At 41.6% G+C, this 21043-nt stretch overlaps 1 protein-coding gene across 5 annotated transcripts in view; it reads left to right on the top strand.

Moving 5' to 3' along the window:
* Positions 1-21043, top strand: part of UBE2W (ubiquitin conjugating enzyme E2 W) — a 132192-nt gene that overhangs the window by 33583 nt on the left and 77566 nt on the right. For all 5 annotated transcript variants that reach the window (XM_030215613.1, XM_030215598.1, XM_030215607.1 and 2 more), the window contains exons 2-3: positions 1697-1788; positions 9553-9655. In XM_030215613.1, the coding sequence (XP_030071473.1) occupies positions 1697-1788; positions 9553-9655 (195 nt within the window). The remainder of the gene's footprint in view (positions 1-1696; positions 1789-9552; positions 9656-21043) is intronic.

The raw sequence follows: 21043 nt of genomic DNA, 5'->3' as shown, positions 1-21043 counted from the left end.
TGATGACGTTACATTATACATCCCGTACAAACAGGATCTGGTGGAAATCACCAACGAAATCAAGCTAAGCTTAAACGTCATGGAATACATTTGCCCATGAGTTCAACTAAAACTCAATACAGAAAAAACACACTGTCTCATCATCTCATCCCAATACAATACATACAAACCCCTCAAACATTAACACCCCAGGATACACCCTCCCTATCTCACAGCCTGAAAATTCTCGGAGTAACAATCGACCGTAACCTATCACTAGAGACCCAAGCGAAATCCACCATAAAGAAAATGTTTTTCTCAATGTGGAAACTCAAACACGTGAAACCATTCTTCCCGAGGGAAATATTTCGTAACCTGGTACAGTCAATGGTACTAAGCCACGCAGATTACTGTAATGGAATCTATGCGGGATGCAAGGGCCAAATCATAAAGAAACTTCAGACTGCCCAAAACACAGCAGCCAGGCTTATATTTGGAAAAACACGTTTTGATAGCGCCAAACCACTTCGAGAAAAATTGCATTGGCTACCAATCAAAGAACATATCACTTTCAAAATCTGCACGACTGTTCATAAAATTATTTACGGCGAGGCACCGAGATACATGACGGACCTCATCGACCTGCCTACCAGAAACACCACAAAATCTGCACGATCATACCTAAACCTCCACTACCCAAGCAGCAAAGGACTCAAATACAAATCCACCTATGCATCCAGCTTTTCCTACCTAAGCGCACAACTATGGAACGCATTGCCAAAAGCAGTAAAAACTACGCTCAACCACCTAAATTTTCAGAAAGCACTAAAGACAGACCTGTTCAGAAGAACATACCCCACCGACCCAACATAAAAATACCTGGACACTTGCGACACAATGTAACCAAAGACCGTAACGGACATTACCTGACTCTTCTTCCCCCTTTCCCTCTCTTAAGTTCCCCCCAATTGTACCTACCATACATGTACTTCATTCTACCACAAAATCACTTTGTATTCATTCATACCATGTATTTGTTCAGACTGGAATCGGCTAACGCCGTTAACGGTTATATGTAAGCCACATTGAGCTTGCTATGTGTATATGTATATATATATATATATATAACAAACTCTTACTCAGTCCTACTTCCTCCTTTGCTTTCTGTTCTGTCCAGCTTTTCTGTTTCATTGATCAGTTTGCCAGTTCTTCTGACTAATCTTCTGGTTGCCAATACAAAGCTCCTTTCTTGGGTTCAAGCAACAGATGTCAAATTCTAATTATCTGAATAACTTGGTGCATAGAATTTGTCTTCTTGTACTGCCTTTAATTTGTAAATTTGTTTTCCATCAACATGCTAGAAAACCAACACTTTGGTCTACTTGCTAGTAATAAAAAAGATCAGTGATTACATTTCTGTAAATCTTGCAGTAACTACATTGTAATTGGTCATGTCTGTGAAGTTCTATTTTTCTTTCTTTCAAATTCTGGAACATGGTCTATTAGAGTGTTTATATTGTGAAATTAATCTTACATTGTGAATGTTATCTAATTTTGGCATTCAGCATTCTCAAAGGCAGGAAAATGGAATAATATCTATGTTTTGTGAATATATTTAAAATCATAGATTTGTACTTGAACATCTAGTTTCAGTTTTCTTGAGAGATTTGATTCATGAAACACTTAGTGTATTGAATATTTGTGCATGATTTTGCAGAAAAGACTACAAAAAGAATTGTTGGCACTTCAGAATGATCCTCCTCCTGGAATGACACTGAATGAAAAGAGTGTTCAGAATTCTATAACGCAGTAAGTAAATTGATGGTATAGATTTGGTTGATTTTTAAATACAGTAGTGTGGTTCTTCAATTAAAAAGATTCTTTTTAAAATCATAATTTGACTGTGTTAAATACAGTGTGAGATTTAATTTATGGAAAGCAACTTTAGTTGCTTATAACTAGTGAGGGTTATAAACTAAGCATTACTATATTCAGCTGGTGGCTCTTCATTCATTAGTTCTGATGTAGCAATGATGGATAAGGTATAAAATCACCTGTGATTAATCCTCTTAATTTTTTTTTTTATATATATAATTTTTAGTATGTATCGAAGTAGAATGCCAGTACATTGCAAAATGATTCAATTGCTTGCTTTAATTGTGCTGATTTTATGTCTAGCAAATTTGTGACTTTCACAAGTCACTGTGTAGTAGTGGTCTTGGCTAATTAAGTCAGGGCCTCTTTGTCCAAAAGGGCTGAAAGAGAGCCAGTAGGTATCTTCCAGTGCAGAGATGGAACTAAGTTTACTGACACCACTCCTTCTGCTCTACCATCACCCCTGGGTCCACTGCCACCACCGCAGCGCTGACATGAGGGTTTCGTCCATAGGCACACAATCCAGTGTTGCCCTGTCCTGTCACCTCTGACAATCCCTGTCAGAAGGGGCAGGACAGGCAGTACTGGAGCACTGGCCTGGTGCTGCAGTAAGCAGGGTAACTATCGCACCTCCAAGCACTGGCGTACTCCTGCCACACTTACATGGCTCACTGTGTTCTGCGGGCCCTGTTCCCACACAGGTCTATGCCACCAAGCAATGTGTGTCCATGACAACCATTCCCTTTATTCTGTGTCTCTTGAATGGCTCCCTTTGCCTAGGCTAATGTCGCACCTCTTGCTCTCTCTTCCTCTCTCTTTTCTAGCTTCAGCTGCTCTTCTTTCCCCCCCCCCCCCCACAAGACAAACCCCCTACCAGATCCTGACCCCAGCCCATCTCTAAAGGCAGGAGCAGTGTCCAATCTCTTCTGTCTACCGAGTGGCCATCTTCATTTTGACGGTGTCCCTAGTGGAATACATTGCCAGGGGTCAGGCACCATGTTGAAAGATAATACTGGCAGCAGGAGCAATTGAGCATCACTCTTGCTTTTAGAAGCAGGTGGGAAGTTCAGAGGAGGGTCTGGGAGGAAGTCTAAGGTGGTGGATTGCAGAAGTGTTGGGATGATGTCCAGAGGGATGTGTGTGGGGGGTCAGCAGGGTCATTCAAGAGGTCCACGGAAGCCACCTTTAGTTTGTGGGCCTTGCATTGTAGAATAGTTCGCTATAGATTGGTTTGTGTGTATGTTTTTTAAAATTGTAGTTTACTTAGATATATTATTTGTAAAGCAGTATATCAAATTACTAAACTGAACTGAGTTTCAACTGTAAGCAGTACCTTCAGAATTTGAAGCAGCGAGTTAAGCTGGTTAATTGTTTTTCCCCCATTAAGGTAAATGTATATTTTAATAAAAACTGCTCATCTGTAACAGGTGTTTTCCATAGACAGGATTGATAAGGTACACAAGTGTGTGACATCTGGCAGTGCCAGGCTGAAACTGCTGTTCCATAGCTCAGAACTTGAGTGTAAAGTTGAGTATGCTCAGCCTTTCCATGCACAGTGGTCTCAGCAACACAGTTAGTTCCAAAGCTTAAAACAGGTAGTAGTGTTCTGCAAAGATTGTAGCTTTTTAAGATTTGATTGAGAGATACCTGCATAGACCGCATTTCAGTAATGACTTAATATAATGATACAGAGTATGAAGAGCCATCAGTATGTGAATCGAGGACAACATCAAAATAATGGAATGAATGGTTTCCCAAAAAACAGTGGGGGTACTGATGGTGAGGGAGTATGATCTGTAACCTAGTATGTTTGTCTTTTCCACCTTAAGGATCAAATCATTTTTTCAGCCAGCTAGCTACCCCAGTAGGAGGGATTCTGAATTTTTTTCCAAGAAAGGTGGCCCCTTGTAACCTCAGACCAGTGGGTTCTCCAAGCAGTTTAGGTCTGTTATTCCTTCAGTTGGCAATACAGACCTCCAAATTACCCACCGAGGGCCTCAACTTAGAGCTCTCAGCACTGGGACATGTTCGCAAAGAAACTCGACCGCACAGGTCTTGAGAAGGGAGGCAGACTTGTTCTACCATGGGAAGAAAGAGATTCTATTCCGAGTACTTCCTCATGCCCAAAAAGATGAGGAGATTATGTCTCATTCTAGACCTGAGGGCCCTGAACAAATATCTGGCCAGAGAAAAGTTCTGGATGATTTCTCTGAGCATCCTTTTCCCCATAATTCAGAAAAAGATGGGCTATTCTCTCTGGTCTTAAATGGTGCTTATTCCCACATTCAGATACTTCCAAGTTGCAGTCACTATCTCAGATTTTGAGTGGGGAGATGCCACTACCAGTATTGTGCCCTGCTGTTTGGTCTTTTGTCGACTCCCAGGGTAGTCACTAAATGCCTTGCTGTAGTCACAGCATCGCTACACAGATTGAGAGTTCATGTATTTCCCTGCTTGGATGATTGTCTGGTCAAGACCACATCAGTTCTCTTGTCCACTCCCAGGGTAGTCACTAAATGCCTTGCTGTAGTCACAGCATCGCTACACAGATTGAGAGTTCATGTATTTCCCTACTTGGATGATTGTCTGGTCAAGACCACATCAAAGGCAGGTGCTCAGGAGTCAATGCACAGAACTGTTTGGGTGTTGGAACTACTGGAATTCGTTATCAACTACCACGTCCCACCTGTTTCCAGTTCAACAATGGAATCTTGCTAGACACGGTTCAAACTCGGGTCTATCTGCTTCCCAGCATGGGCGGATGCCCTCATTGCCATCGCCACTCAGGTTCAGAGCAGCCAGCAGGTCAAGGCAGATGTTGAGGTTGATGGGCCATGTGGCTTCCACAGTGCATATCACTCCCATGTCATTCCTCCACATAAAGTGTCCAATGGACATTTGCTTCTCAGTGCTGTCAGATCACTGGGAACCTTGCAAATCTCATCATTCACCCCAGAGTTGGTTCAGACACTTTTCTGGTGGATGATTCGACCCAATTTGATTTGGACTCCCATTCTAATGTCCTCCGCCCCAGAAGATTCTGACTACACATGCATCCACCCTGGGCTGAGTGGGCCTACGTCCCAGAGGACTTACAGAAAACTGAGCTGCAAATTAACCTCCTAGAGCTACGGGCAATCTGGAATGCCAGAAAGGCTTTCGGAGATTGGCTGATGAACCAAATTGATCTAATTCAATCAGACAGTCAGGTTGCCATGTACTATGTCAACAAACGGGGGAACGGGATCCTACCCCTTGTGTCGGGAAGCAGTCAGGATGCAGTGCTGGGCCACCAGCCATGGCATAGTGCTCTGGGCCACGTACCTGGCGGAGAAAGACAAGAGTCTGATGGACAGGCTGAGCAGGGTGATGCAACCACATGAGTAGGCTCAGTATGGGTGTTGCCTATAAGATATTCTGCTTTGACTCCGAGTTGGACAAACTGGATGGACCATATAGGTGTTTGTCTGCTGTCATCTACTATATTGCTATGTGTGGGGCACCCCCACTTGGTAGATCACCTTGCCTTTCAATAACGAGGTCTCTTAGTACTACTCCAGACTTGGGTACCATGACAGGCTAGAGTCTTAGTCTTTCTCCTGGATTGGGTGAAGGGCATATCCTCCAATACCTCTGAAAGGGAAAATGTTTTTGCTGAAGTTGAAGCAGGACCAGGGATCCATGATTCTAATTGTTCTGTACTGGCTGAGGCAGGTGTAGTTCCCTCTTCTTCTGGAGTTGTCCTCCGAAGAACCATGGAGACTGGACTGCTTTCTGACCCTCATCATGCAGAACAAGGGGTCTGCACCCCAACCTCCAGTCCCTGGTTCTCATGGTCTGGATGTTGAGAGTATAGAATTTACATCTCTGCAGCCGCCTGAGGGTACCTCCCAGAATTATGGTTGGTTTCCAGAAATGATTCTACCAAGAGGTGTTAAACTCTTAAATGGAGGAGGCTTTGCGTCTGGTGTGAGGGCAAGGTCTTAGATATACTCACTTGCCCTACACAAAACCTGCCTGAATACTTCTTTACCTCTCTGAGTCTGGTTTGAAAACCAGCTCTGTAAAGGTTCATCTCAGTGCAGTCAGTACTTATCGCCAGGAGGTAAGCCCATCTCTGTACAGTTGTTTTTTTTCATGAGAGATTTGCTGTTCACGAAGCCCCCTATCAGACCTCCAGCTGTGTCATGGGACCTCCAACGTCATCAAAAATAAGGGTGTTTCTTGATTTGGCAAGAGGAACCCAGTAAGGCGTAAGGCCTTTTGGGCTCTGTGGCCCAGGGTAGAGGCTGTTGGCACTAGTTATGTGTTACATTTTCCTTGTAATTGTATAATATTGATTAAGGGTAAACAATTTCAATTTTTTTAACCCAAAAACTGGGAAGAATTTTTGAATCCCAGGGAAGAAGTGCATGTTAAAATGTAGTTCCTGTGTTCACTGTTAGTAGGTGGCTGAAGTAAACAGATGGGAGGGACATATCTCCTATAAGTATTTAATTAATTTTTCTTTTTCCTTTATTTCGGATCCGGTTACTTCTTATTGTGGACAAAAAAAGTAGAATTTATTCTTGAATTATTATTAAGTTCTTGTATTTTTTCTGAATTTCTGTTGTATCCTGGTACTGTGATATTATTTGGATATTGTATATTATTTTGAAAAATTATAATAAACCCCCCCCCCCCCCCCCCAGTGTAGTTCTCTGCACTAGCCCTAAATTCCTCCGTAAGGTGATGTCAGAGTCCCAACTTAACCAGTTGATCATTCTACCAACATTATTCCCCAGACTACTACTACTACTACTATTTCTTATCATTTATATAACGCTACTAGACGTATGCAATGCTGTACACTTGAACATGAATGCTCGACAGAGCTTACAATCTAATCAGGACAGGCAAACTGTACAAATAAGAGATGAGGGAATTACTTAAGGTGGGAATGATAAAACAGACATGGTACTTAACAAGTGAGTAGGGGTTAGGAGTTAAAAGCAGTCTCAAAAAGGTGGACTTTTAGCCTAGATTTGAAGAAGATTAGAGATGGTGCTTGACCTACTGTCTCAGGAAGTCTATTCCAGGCATATGGTATACATAAGTGTTGCCATACTAGGACACACTGAAGGTCCATCAAACCCAGTATCCTGTTTCCAAAGGTGACCAATCCAGGTCACAAGTACCTGGCAAGATTCCAAAACAGTACAAAACGCTTCTTATCCTAGAAATAAGCAGTGGATTTTCCCAAGTCCATTTTAATAATGGCTTATGGACTTTTCTTTTAGGAAGCTATCAAAACCTTTTTTAAAACCCACTAAGCTAGCTGCTTTTACTACATTCTCTGGCAACAAATTCCAGAGTTTAATTACACATTGAGTGAAGAAATATTTTCTCCAATTCATTTTAAATTTACTGTTTTATAGCTTTATTGCGTGCCCCCCTAGTCTTAGTATTTTTGGAAAGAGTAAACAATCAATCATGACTACCCTCAGCTGTCTCTTCTCCAGTCTGAAGAGCTCTAGCTATTTCAGCCTTTCCTCATAGGGAAGTCATCCCACCCTGTTTATCATTTTCATCACCCTTCTCTGTAGCAAGATAAAAGGAGTCTGGAGTTGGGAATGGAGGAGATGGGTACAGATAAGACACATTTATCCAATGAACTGAGTTCCCGTGGCGGAGTGTCAGGGGAGACAAGAGTGGAGAGGTACTGAGGAGCTACAGATGAATGCACTTGTAAGTCAATAAGAGGAGTTTGAACTATATGCGAAAATGGATAGGGGGCCAGTGAAGTGACTTGAGGAGAGGGCTACTATGAGCATAACACTGGCAGAATAAAAGTCGTGCAGCAAAATTGTGAATAGATTGAAGGGAAGAAAGATGATTTAGTGGGAGACCTGTGAAAAGCAAGTTGCAGTACTGTGAGCGAGAGGTGATAAGAGTGTGGATAAGGGTTTCTGTAGTGTGCTCAGAAAGGAAGGGATGAATTTTGGTGGTGATATAGAGACGGAAACAATAGATTTTTGCAGTTTTTTGAATATGTGCAGAGAAAGAGAGGAGTCAAAGATGAGCTGATGAGACAGGGAGTATGAGAATGTTATTCACAGAGATAGAGAATGGGGGAAGAGGCGAGGTGGGTTTAGGGGATAAGACAGGAAGCTCAGTCTTGTTCAAGTTTCAGATAGCGGTGAGACATCCAGGTAACAATGCCAGACAGGCAGACTGAGACTTGGGCCTGGATTCCTGCTGAAATTTCTGGTGTGGAGAGGTAGATCTGGGAGTAAAGGTGATACTGAAAATCTATGGGATGAGATCAGAGCACTAAGGGAAGAAGTATAGATGGAGAAAAGAAGAAGTCCCAAGACAGAGCCCTGAGGTACACCAACTGATAGTGGGATAGAAGTGGAGGAGGATCCACCAGAGTATACACTAAAAGTGCGATGGCAGAGATGAAAAGAAAACCAGATAGAACAGAGCCCTAAAATCCATGTGAGGACTGCACGCCCATCCTGGCAAAAGTGCACTGCACACCTTGGACTGCAAGTGAGCCTTAGCCTTCTATCTGGAGCGGACTAAAGCCCATGGAGAGTCCATCCATCCTTTTGTTTCTTTTGATCCCAACAGAATGGGGGTAGACATTAACAAACTTTGTCCAGTTGACTAGCAGACTGCATCTATGTTCACTTATGCCTGACCTGGGCTGACTCTGGAGGGTCATGTCACAGCTCAGAACATCAGAGCTATGGCTGCATCGGTAGCCCACCCGATGTCAGCCTCTATCAAAGAGATCTGCAAGGGCAGCAATGTGGTCTTCAGTTCACACATTCACATCTCACTACTGCTTCGAGCAAGATACTCAGTGAGTCAGCCGGTTTGGTCAGAAACTACTGCATAATCTGTTTTGGTGTCTAGAATCCAGTTCTACCCTCCTAGGCTGCACCGTCACATTCGGTTGGTTTTGGTTTCAGATTTTTTTTTTTGGGGGGGGGGGGGGGGGGGCTTGCTGTTGCAAGTCGCTATTGTCCTAGTATGGGAATCCCTAGCTACCAGGCTCACCTACGGATTCCCATCTTTAAGATTCTACGTCCTGCTTGCCCTCGGAGAAACAAGTTACTCACCTGTAGCAAGTGTTCTCTGAGAACAGCAGGACTAATCTCAATACCCTCCCACCTCCCTTGAGAATTGCATTCCTTTTCTATGCTTTTTGATCAGACTGAGGGTCCCGCACAACTTGGACTGGAGGGAAGGCACACATGCGTGATGTGGGCCTACCAAAGGCTTCTTGAAGTTAGAGGAATGCTGGGTAGCATCCACACAGGACTCAGTCAGGAAAAGTTACCTATCAGTGAGTATACTAGACCTGCAGTCCTTAGAGAACGTCTGCTACAGGTGAGTATACTTCATTATATCCCATTGTACAAAAATATTCAGCACCATAAAAACATTAACATATAGCAAACTAAGATATAAACTATGACTCAACCCCACCCCCAGTACTCACACCCTCCCTCCATTAAGCACAGAGTAAAAAAATAGCATAAACCAGCAAAAGAGAGATTTTCTCCCCTTCTCATCTGCAATTTAAGAAAAATTCAGATTTTTTATTTTCTCCAGAATATTCTGTAATTCTGCTCTAACCTAAATATTGAGGCATGTGCAAATATAAAAAATGTTCTTTATATTCCTGGTATCTCTTGATTTTCCTAGGTGGATTGTAGATATGGAAGGAGCTACTGGCACATTATATGAAGGGGAAAAGTTTCAGCTTTTATTTAAGTTCAGTGGACGATATCCTTTTGACTCTCCTCAGGTAAGTATTTCTGGTAGCTTTTTGTTCAATGTGTTTCAGTACAAAACTTTCACTCCAATACAACCAGTATTACATCAGAAGTAGTATTAATTTAACTGGAACAACATCCTCAGATCTTAACCCACCTTCTATCTTCCCTCTGTGCACATTTACAAACGTCTAGCTGTAGGAGTAGAGGAGTAGATTAATGGTTAGTTCAGTGGCTTGAGAACCAGGGGAACTGGGTTCAATTGCCACTGCAGCTCCTTGTGACTCTTGGCAAATCAATTAACCCTCCATTGCCCCAGGTACAAAATAAGTACCTGTATATAACATTTAAATTGCTTTGAGTGTAACCACAGAAAGGCGTTTATCAAATTCCATATCCTTTCCTTCTAAGGGGGGAATTCATCAAGCAGCATTAGAGCCATCATGCGGGCGTGAGGACCCCAACACACGTTAAGGGAATAATGTGCACTAAATGCTAAGTAGTACGTAGGTATAAAATGAGCTTCATAGCATTTAGCGCACGTTCATTCCCTGACTCCCGCACAAAGGCTCTAATGCTGCTTGATGAATTCCCCCTTAAATCCTTTATTCTAAGACCAAGATAAGCCACCCCAGACTGAGGTCTATTTAGTTTATTTAGGAATTGTACCTATGTTTTGTCAAAACTAATAATTCTGCTTTAGAGTTTGTAAATGGACCTTTTTGAATCAATGAATTTAAGGAGACACTACCATTGGATTTTAATCTCTGTTGTTACTTCTTTTCTTTCCAGTCTGCATGATGTATTTCAGCCCTATCTGTATAGCAGAGCAATAGGACTTGCTTTGTAACTTTGGAAGTTTATTTAAGAGTGAAATATATCCAGGGAGTGTATGTTAGTGTATGAAGAGTATAATGTACTCAAGCCTTATTTTTAAATTTCACTGCAAATTAGATTTCTCCAAGGACAAGCAAGTAGCAAGTCCTCGGAGTTTGGATGACATCATTGGTGCCCATGTGTGGAAAGTTACTCCAGTCTCGTAGTAATTAAAAGCTTCTGAACTGCCTTACCACACATGCTTATCACTTTCTGCCTGCTGCGATCATGCAGGACCACCTCAGTCTTCAACTTTCTGCAGAATCAGTTTTTCGCACATTACTGGAGCTCACATATATATACATTCTTGTTTAGTTCTGTCACTGTTGTGTGGTGCAGATTTCCCTGTAGCATCTTTAGTTAGGTTTTTTGATGTTTTTAAGTTTTGTTTGTTCCCACAGCAGCCTGGTGCAGGCCTTGATTGAAGATCTTGGGCACTCAGTTGTGATCTTTCAAAGATCATTATTTGATTTCAGTGTGGCTATTTTTCTGGATGACATGTCCCAGAAAAGAACCCCCAGCAGCTTAGGAAGTGCACCTTTTGCAGCAGGACTGTATCCATTACTGATTATTATAATTGGTGCCTGGGTCCTGACCTTGGTTACTCTTACTGTAAATTATGTTCAGAGATGCCCAAGAGAGGTAGTATTGGTCATGAGAAGCAGTACAAGCACATATTTGGTGACAGTAAGTCTGGTCCATCAACATTGACATTGGAAGAATTGGTTTCTATAAGACCCAGAGCTCTACCAACTACTGTAGAGACATCGAGAGTGTAGTGATCACCTTTGACATTGGAGCATTGATGGAGGCCATCAGGACTGGTCATCCTCCAAATCCTGTTCAAAGAAGGGGAAGGATTCAACCTTGTCTTGGCTTCTGATGCCAAGAGTCAGATGGAGGCTGGGGCTCATAGACATGGTCTCAGTTGGAGCATGGCACTGAGAGAGCACCAAGGTCTTGGTGTCTTAACGTGAGGATCGCTCATCTTCATCAATATCTGAGGGGGCGCAACAGCCTCCACGGACTCAAGACCTAGCATCCCATACTCAAGTGACTCAAAGGGATGTGGGTACCCTTTACTGTGTTCCCCACACCTTTGTTAGTGGCAGCTTTCAATGAATAGGTGAAGTGCTTCAATGTTCTATGCAATGCTGCTGCTGCTTCAGCATCATCCATGTTGATGAAGAGAGATCTAGCCAATCCTTGAGACTCTTGCACTGCCTGTAGGAGAAGCATTGACACTTGAGACTTCAGTTCTTGGTGGCTGCACCATTATTGATCTCCAGTGCATTGAGAGAGGAAGCTTCACCAGAACATTAGAAACTTTTGGTATCTCAGTGCTCTTGGCCATGGTCCAACAACTTTGTTAGTAGTTTGAGACAAACAGAGATCTAGACTTCTCCATCGGAGTGCTCTTTTCAAGTCATATTCTGAGCACTCCTCAGATTTTGATTATGAGCAAGAGGTGTTCTTTGAACAGTAGTGTTCAACTGGCATATGAAAAGATTGATTTCCACCAAGTGAAAGGAGAAAGCTCTAATCTGAGGGAATATTCTCCATTGATTTTATACAGGAAATAGTTTAAGCCATTCCAGTCAAGTTAGAGACAGAAGAGTATTTTCTCCAGTTCTGATCACACAAGCTCTGGGGTCTCTCTTTGCATCCCGGTTTGAATGTTGAGAGGAGAACCTTAGGTTCAATGAATTTGCCTGACTATTTCACAGGTAGTTCTGGCTTCCAGGAGAGATTCTACTAGAAGGAATTAGTTTGAAATGAAAGAGGGTTGCTTCTGGTAAGGCAGAAAGGCCCTAGATACCTTTTCCCGTTCCACACAAAAACTGCTTGAATATCTTCTTCATCTGCCAATCAGGTTTGAAAACTAACTCAGGTCACATCTTAATGCAGTTAGCTCATACCACTATCAAGTAGAAGGTAAACCCATCTCTGTACAGCCTTTATTTTGGTTCATATGGGGCTTGCTTCTATTAAAATCTCTTGTAAAGCGTCATATGGTGTTATGGGACCTCCCCATGAAAGCTCCTTTTGAGCCACTTAACACCTTTGAACTTAAGTATCTGACCTAAAAGGTCCTAATTGTGGTGGCAATTACTTCAGCATGCCACCAGAACAGCATACAGTGTAAATGAGCTCCAGACTTTAGTAACTGATCCACCCTATAAATTCTACAGCAGGGTTAGTTCTACACATTAATCTTTATTTAAAATTTTTTTATTACTTTTTAATCAAACATAATATTCATTTATGAGTGATGATACACAAATTATGAAACATTTCTAAAAGAAAAGATTACATTAATCAACAAGAACCCTTACTATCGTCCACATATGTTTGGTAAATGATCCAAGAAAAGAAATATCACTACTTAGTTATTAAGCATTTATACATAATAATTAAATCAAAGAGTGCATCATTCCCGGGTGGTTCACTCTAATCTGTTACATATATGACTAGACTTGTACATTAACCTCCTCTCTACTTACTAAAAAATCTTCCAACTGTTTTGGGTCAAAAAACTGATATTGTTTAGATTGAAACATTACTCGACAGATACAGGGAAATTTCAAAAGGAAATCAGCCCCAATTGCTACTGCTCTTGATCGTAACATCAGAAACACCTTACATCTCTCTGTGTTTCTCTGGATAAATCCGGAAAAACTCTTATTTTTGAACCCAAAAATATAGAATCTAAATGTCTCAAGGAAAGTTTGAGTACTGCATCCCTATCCATTTCCAAGGCAAAGGTTACTAATGTTGTCCTTTGTGTTATTACCTCAAGTGAAGATTCAAGAAATGCTGTGAGGTTCATTGCTTGCCCTCTCTGAGTTTGTAAATTATCTGATGCCCTTTTAGCAGTTTGCAAGTAAAAAGCTCAAGTTATTGGTGGCAATGAATTCTTTGACGTCCCTAGTATTTCTGTTAAGTATTTCTTAACCATTTGTATTGGAGAAATTAATGGAGATCTAGGAAAATTTATAAAACGCAAATTAAGTCTCTGATTGATTTTCTAAGTATTCCAGGCATCTTAAAGTAAAATTCTTTTCTTTAATTAAAGTTTGTTCTGTAAATTCAATTTTGTCAGTTCTTTCAGTCAATCGTTTTACTTCAGAGGCTTGGGCTTCATTAATTTGCAACTGGTTCAATGCAGTCTCAGACAAAGTTTTAATTGTCTCTGTATTTTTAAGAATTAAAGATTGTAAAGTAGAGTGAGTGGTAGAAGTCGGGTTCCAAAGTGACTCTGAGGTCACTACGGCAGGTTTTACCTACTTTACCCACTGAAATATCCGGTAGAGGAGCCTTAACAGCTTGTTCCAGGATACTCACTGTTTTTGAAAAAACTACAGGAGTAGATGTGTACTCCGGTTCTCCCAAGCTGTCGGCGTTGATTCTAGTCACCAGCAAGTTCCCTCCCTGTTCGCTCTGCTCTCCACTTTGGGGCTGAGTGACAGGACTTGCTTGTAGACTATCTCGTCCGGGTTGGGGAAGTACCGCATGTCGACGGGGCTCAGAGAAACCCCGTCTACACTGTTGGCAAGCGTCGATATGCTAGCTCCGGCAGTGGGAGTAGAAACCAACTCAGGACTGGGCGCAATTCCGAATTGTTCCAGCGTCGTCTGTTGGAGCTGATGTGTCCCGCCAGGGGTAGAGGGAACCTCCATGACTTTGCCTCTCCTTTTTCCCATCGCACTGATAGGTAAGGTGCTCACAGCAGATATAGCTGCTACAAAATCTGGAGTGTGTCCGGTGACGCTACTCACACCGTCGCCATCTTGGATCCTAAGATCAGTTCTGCACATTAATCTTAAGTTCCTTCCTAAGGTAGTGTTGGATTTCCATCAGTCTATTGTCCTGCCAATATTTTTTCCTAGGCTTCGTGCTCACAGTGGTGAAAGTGCATTGCATATATTGGATTGCGAGAGAGCTTTAGCATTTAAATGGATTAAAGCTCTTAAGTACGCAACTTTTTTGTTTTTCAACCCTAAAAAGATATGGGCTCCTGTCAGCAGACACACTGTAAATGGCTGGTGGACTACATTTCCTTCACTTGCACCCACGCAGGCTAGACTCTTGAGAGTGATGTCAGCTCATAATGTCAGTTTTGGCAGCACTGGCAGCCCACTTGAGATCAACTTCTATGGACAAAACTTGCAGGGCTACAACATGGACATCTGCTTATACATTTATATCCAACTACTGATTAGAAAAAGAGTACCAACCTGACAGTAGGTTTGCTCAGTCAGTCTTCCAGAATCTGTTTAGGGATTAGAATCTCATTTTATCCTTCTGTAGGTCCACTTTTCTGTTTCAGGCTGCCTTCCAAACAAACAAAAAATGGCTAGTTGCCACCAAAAATATATTGGCGACTGGGGAAAGGTTGTGTGTGCAATAGATGTAATACCTAGATAAGAGTTTAGAGTACTGCTGATGAGAAACCAGCTTTCTTGATGCATGTGGGTGTCAGTGACACTGGAAGGTGTGGGAAGGAGGTTATGTAAATCAAATTTCAGTGTTTTGTTAGAAAGCTGAAATGTAGAACCTCTAAACTAGCATTCTCATACATGTAGTTCTGCTCAGTACAGGCCTCCAGAGGCAGCTCAGTTTTTGGAGTTCCAATGCCTGAATGAAACAGTGGTGTAGGAAAGAGAGGTTTAGATTTGTTAGGATCTAGGAAATGTAGGAAAGATGAAGCCTTTTCCAGAAGGATGAGCTTTTACCCTAGCCAGGGTGTTGGTGCAAATGTTTTAAAAAGAGTAGCATTTAAACTAGACCTTGGGGAAAAGTTACAGTTGCTCAGGAGCACATGGTTCAAAATAAGGTGTTTCAAAAGATACTGGTATTATGCAGAAGTTAGAATATCTCATTAGAGGTTATAGTAAGACTGAAGTAGCCCAGATGAGTTTGAATAAAGAGAAGTGATTCCAGATTATATGCAGGTTTTAAATTGTATACAGCATATTTTAAATTGCAAAAAAAAAAAAAAAGAGTTGAAATGTGTGGTATTTAAATGAAGGTGTAGACATGAATAGGCATTTCTAAGTCCTAGTGGAAGGACAACCAATGGTAAACTGATACTAGGTTACAAATTTTGTTATATTGAAATTGAAGGGTGCATAAGATTGGTAGATGGATAGCATAGCATTATATGTTGAGAATGGCATAGTCAAACAGGATGAAAGTCCTGAAGGAAACAAAATGCAGATATATAATCTTTATGAAGAAAAGTTGTTTGTGATGGGTAAAAGTACTGTGGTGGGGGTACATACTGTCCTTTTGGACAGGATGAGGAAGCAGTGAAATACTAACTGAAATTAGGAAAGCTAACAAATTTGGTAACACAGTAATGAGGGATTTCATTATGGCATATTAGGTAAAGTTTCTAAGTGCTATAAATAATTGGGTCTAGGTCCAGCTGATCCTAGAACCAAAAAGAGAGGAAACTTCTTTAGTTCTAGTACTTACTGGAATGCAAGGTATGGTGCAGAGGTAACTACTTAGGCCACTTGGCAGTAGTGATAATGATGTGATCAATTTTGCCATTATCAAGGACACTAAAGAGAACTATACCTGTCATTTAATCTTTAAAAGGGAGGCTGTGATAAAGTGAGGAAAATAGTTGTCAGAATCAGTTTGCATAAGTCATGAGCGTTACTTAAAAATACTGTTTCGGAAGCTCAGGTAAAATATATTCCATGCTTTTAACAGGGCATCTTCTAAAAAATGGAAAACAGATTCTAATGATTGATTATTCATTGTGATATATGGCCAGTTTCATTTTCAGATGTCTATGGATTGCTGTATTTTGTGATGCCTTTTGGCGGTGCCAAAGGTATTTGAAAATAAGAAAAAGTACAGTGATTAGGTGACACTCCATGAAGTTACATGGCAACACATTTAAAACAAATAGAAGATCATATTTTTTCACTCAATAGCTCTGGAACTCGTTGCTGGACGATGTGGTAACAGCAGTTAGCCGATCTGGGTTTAAAACAGGTTTGGACAAGTTCCTGAAGGAAAGTCCATAGTCTACTATTAAAGCCACTACTTATCCCTTGGATTGGTAGCATGGAATCTTGCTACTCTCTTTGGGATTCTGCCAGGTACTTGTGACTTGGACTGGCCACTTTTGAAAGCAGGATACTAGGCTAGATGGACCATCAACCTGAGCCAGTATGGCTAGTCTTATGTTATATTGGGTGCAGTTCTTGTCACTACATGTCAAAAAGGTATAACAGAGTTTGAAAATGTCAGAAAAGGACAAGCAAAATTATAAAGAGGATGGAACGACTCCCCTAGGAGGAAAGGCTGAAGAGGTTAGGGCTCTTCAGTTTGGAGGAAAGTCCAGTCTATAAAATCACGAATGGAGTGGAACAGGTAGATGTGACTCGCTTGTTTACTCTTTCCAAGTACAAGGACTACGGGACACACAGTGAAGTTACTAAGTAGTATATTTAAAACAAATTGGAGTACACATCTCTTCACTCAGTGTATATTTTAAGCTGTGGAATTCATTGCCATCGGATATGGTAAAAGTGATTAGCGTAGCAGGGCTTTAAAAAGGTTTGGACAAGTTCCTGAAGAAAAGTCCATAGACCATTATTAAGTGCTGGTGGGGGAACATCCACTGCTTATTATTGTGATAAGTGACATTAATTCTGTTTTACTCTTTTGGGATCCTGCCAAGTACTTGTGACCTAGATTGGCCACTATTGGAAACAAGGTAATGCACTTGATGGACTTACGGTCTGTTCCAGTATAGCAATGCTTAAATACATAAAAGTTTTGCTTAGATTGCATCCTCTTGCTATTTAGAGATTCTCTGTATTTCTCCCAGGCTTTTTTGAGTTGTATCACTGTTATCCTACCACCTCCACTGGGAGGGCATTTCCAAGCATGCACCACCCTTTCCATGAAAAAGAATTTCCTGATGTTACTTTTAAGTTTACATTCTTGCGACTTAATTTCATATTCTCTGGTTCTGCTTTCCTGTCTCTGAAGAAGATTTGCATGTATAATACACATTCTGTAACTTAGATCAGTTCCTTATCTCTTGCTTAACTATACAAAGAACGTGCCTTGATTTTAGCTAACCATCAAATTATCCCAGCTTACTCTGTACCAAGCATCTTGTTCCCATCATATATCTGCTCTTAGTCCCTCAGCTATATGGTAAGCCGTATTGTAGAAACTATTTAGCATCTATATTAGTTGAATGCTCTAATGCATGCTTATTAGGTGTATCATTAGTATTAATCTAACGTTGTATTATATCTCTGGTATTTGAATTCTAGTGCTGTTAAATGTGTATATTTTTGATAACTGTTTCATGGTAGTTCTATTATTAGGTTTCAATTTACTGTTTTCAAGTTTACCTCATTTATTGTATTTGTTTATTCTTGGTTATTTTACTATTGTTATGCTGTTAAAATTGTAAGTTTTATGTTAAACTGTACCTGCTGTACACCGCCTTGGGTGAATCTCTTCATAAAGGTGGTTAATAAATCCCAATAAATTAATTAATACAGATGTTTAAGTACTTCAAAGGTATCATATCTCTTTTTTCCCTCCTTTTCTCTAGGGTTTACTTATTTGGATCAAGTATCATCTTCTGGTGCAATCCCCATACCATTTTTGTCACCACCTTTTGAACAGCTTCAAGTCTTTTTATATCTTTAGTGAGATATGGCCTCCAAAACTGAACACCGAACTCCAAGTGGGGCCTCACCAGTGACATATACAAAGGCATTATCATTGCCTCATTGCTGCTGGTTATGTCTCTATGCAGCCCTAGTATCTTTCTGGCAGTGTTCTCCGCCTTGTCAGGTTGTTTCACCTCATTGAGATTCTCATACAGTATTTCTTCGAGCCCTCCTCATCCCCAAATCCTTCTCATGATCTGTACATGTTAGCCTTTTGTTCCTATTGCATTCAGTTCCTTTGGATTTCTATATCCCATGTGCATCACTTTGCACTTTTTGCATTAAATTTTCCTTTTCATCCCATTATAGCAGTCCAGACCAATAGGTTGTATTTCCCCACCAGCAGATGGAGGTACAGATACTGAACTCTTCCAGTGACATCACCGGTATAAGGGCTGCTGCAGTCTGAAGCCATTCAGTATTTTTGTTGTTGTTTAAATACATTTTTATTAGGATGCGAAGAGTCATAAACAAGAATCTCAATATACATGAAAAACTATAACCCATAACTCTGAATCCCTTCCACAAGCTGCCATAAATGTAGCCCGTACCAACTATACATTGTCAAACTGTAATTCTCCATAAGATGTCATAATGCATGCCCTGCCCTTTCTCCCCCTACCCCTCTCTCCAATATCCATATCAGTTCAAGAGTGCCTCATGGTTCCTTCAAGGCACTCCAAGCAATGGCAACTCCTGCCATGTCTCTCCCCTGCCTACCAAAAAAAAAAAAAAAAATCAACCCCCCCCCCCCCCCCAACATATGAAGCTTTCCATCCACTCGTTAATTTTAATCTAGTCCAATCTGTGCGTTCGTAACACCCTTTTCTCTTCTCTGAAAGGCATTCCATCTTAATTAGGGTATGAAGACAATGTTTCCAATCTTAGAGAGATGGTGCTGTCAATTAGTAACATAACATACCGTGTTTCCCCGAAAATAAGACACTGTCTTATATTAATTTTTGCCCCCAAAAATGCGCTAGGTCTTATTTTCAGGGGCTGTCTTATTTTTCAGGGAAACATCGGGGTTTGATCGGGGTTGGCCCGCCCGCCCTCCTTCACTCCCGAAACTAACCTTAAACGCCTCCTTTCACCTTCACAGCAGCAGGGCAGGCCACTCCTTCCTTCCACGTCCCACCCTCACCTGATGTAACGTCCGCGAGGGCGGGGGCACGGAAGGAAGGAGAGGTCTGCCCTGCTGCTGCTTGCTGCAAAGGTGAAAGGAGGCGTTTAAGGTTAGTTCCGGGAGCGACGGAGGGTGGGTGGAGGGGGGGCCCGGTGACCTCGGGTGGGGGGGCGGCCTTGTCCGGCTCTCAGCAGCCCTGCTTTCAAACAGAAATTTGCTAGGTCTTACTTTCGGGGAGGCCTTATATCTACCAATTCAGGAAAACCTCTACTAGGTCTTATTTTCGGGGGATGTCTTACTTTCGGGGAAACAGGGTAGTAATTGACAGCAGATAAAGACCTGTATGGTCCATCCAGTCTGCCCAACAAGATAAACTCATTTTACTTGGTATGTGATACTATATGTATACCTCAGTTTGATTTGTCCTTGCTATTCTCAGGGCACAGACCGTAGAAGTCTGCCCATTAGATATTATATAGTCCCAGTAAACAGCACTGAGGCATAGCCATCACTTCCCAAAGTGCCTCAGATAAAGCCTGCATAATTTCTACCCAAAATGAGTGCATCAAAGTACAGTCCTACCAAATATACAAAAATGTTCCCATGAGGTTCACACCTCCAACATAGATTAGAGACATTAGAAAACATATTTTTTCAAGCGTACCAGTGTGTAATACCACTGGGTGAGGACTTTATATGCATCTTGCACTAACACACACCGAAGCCTGTCAAACCTCTGAACACATAGGTTTCCATTCAAACAAGGTGAATACACAACCCAAAGCCGCCTCCCAGTGTAGCATACATTTATTCTTCACATGGTCAAATCCTTGCAGATATCTGTGTAACACTGAAATAGGTCTAGGCACTTCCCCCAATTTAATTCACGAGTTTTCCAAATACTGCTCCTCCACTGGATCTTCTCAAAACCACCCCCTGAGAAGCCATAAAATGTTGTAATTGCATATAGGGGAGGAAGTCCCCTGATGGTAAAGCATGACACTTCTGCAAAACAGCAAATGGGACTATCCTCCCCCTATCTAACACATCTCAAAAGTTACCAAGCCCACCTTCTCCCAGCACACACATGCCCCCCTAAAACTACCCACTGTAAACTGAGGTTCTGATCTCAAGGAAGCTACTACTACTACTTATCATTTCTATAGCGATATTAGACGTACACCGCGCTGTACACTTGAACATGAAGAGACAGTCCCTGCTCGACAGAGCTTACAATCTAATTAGGACAGACAAAAAGGACAGACAAGAGATAAGGGAGTATTAAAGTGAGGATGATAAAATAAGTGTTCTGAACAAGTGAATAAGGGTTAGGAGTTAAAAGCAGCATCAAAAAGGAGGGCTTTTAGCTTAGATATGAAGACGGCCAGAGATGGAGCTTGACGTACCGGCTCAGGAAGTCTATTCCAGGCATATGGTGCAGCAAGATAAAAGGAACGGAGTCTGGAGTTAGCAGTGGAGGAGAAGGGTGCAGATAAGAGAGATTTACCCAGTGAATGGAGTTCCTGGGGAGGAATGTAGGGAGAGATGAGAGTGGAGAGGTACTGAGGAGCTGCATAGTGAATGCACTTATGGGTCCATCCCTCTAGCTCCATCCCTGGCCGCCTTCAAATCCGGGTTAAAGACCTACCTGTTTGATGCTGCTTTTGACTCCTAACTTGTCACCTGCTCGTAACCTTTAT

Source organism: Microcaecilia unicolor, chromosome 1 (genome assembly GCF_901765095.1).
Source record: "Microcaecilia unicolor chromosome 1, aMicUni1.1, whole genome shotgun sequence".
Classification (NCBI taxonomy): domain Eukaryota; kingdom Metazoa; phylum Chordata; class Amphibia; order Gymnophiona; family Siphonopidae; genus Microcaecilia; species Microcaecilia unicolor.
Note: the sequence above shows the minus strand (reverse complement) of the source record. Positions and strands in the feature narration are given on the sequence as shown.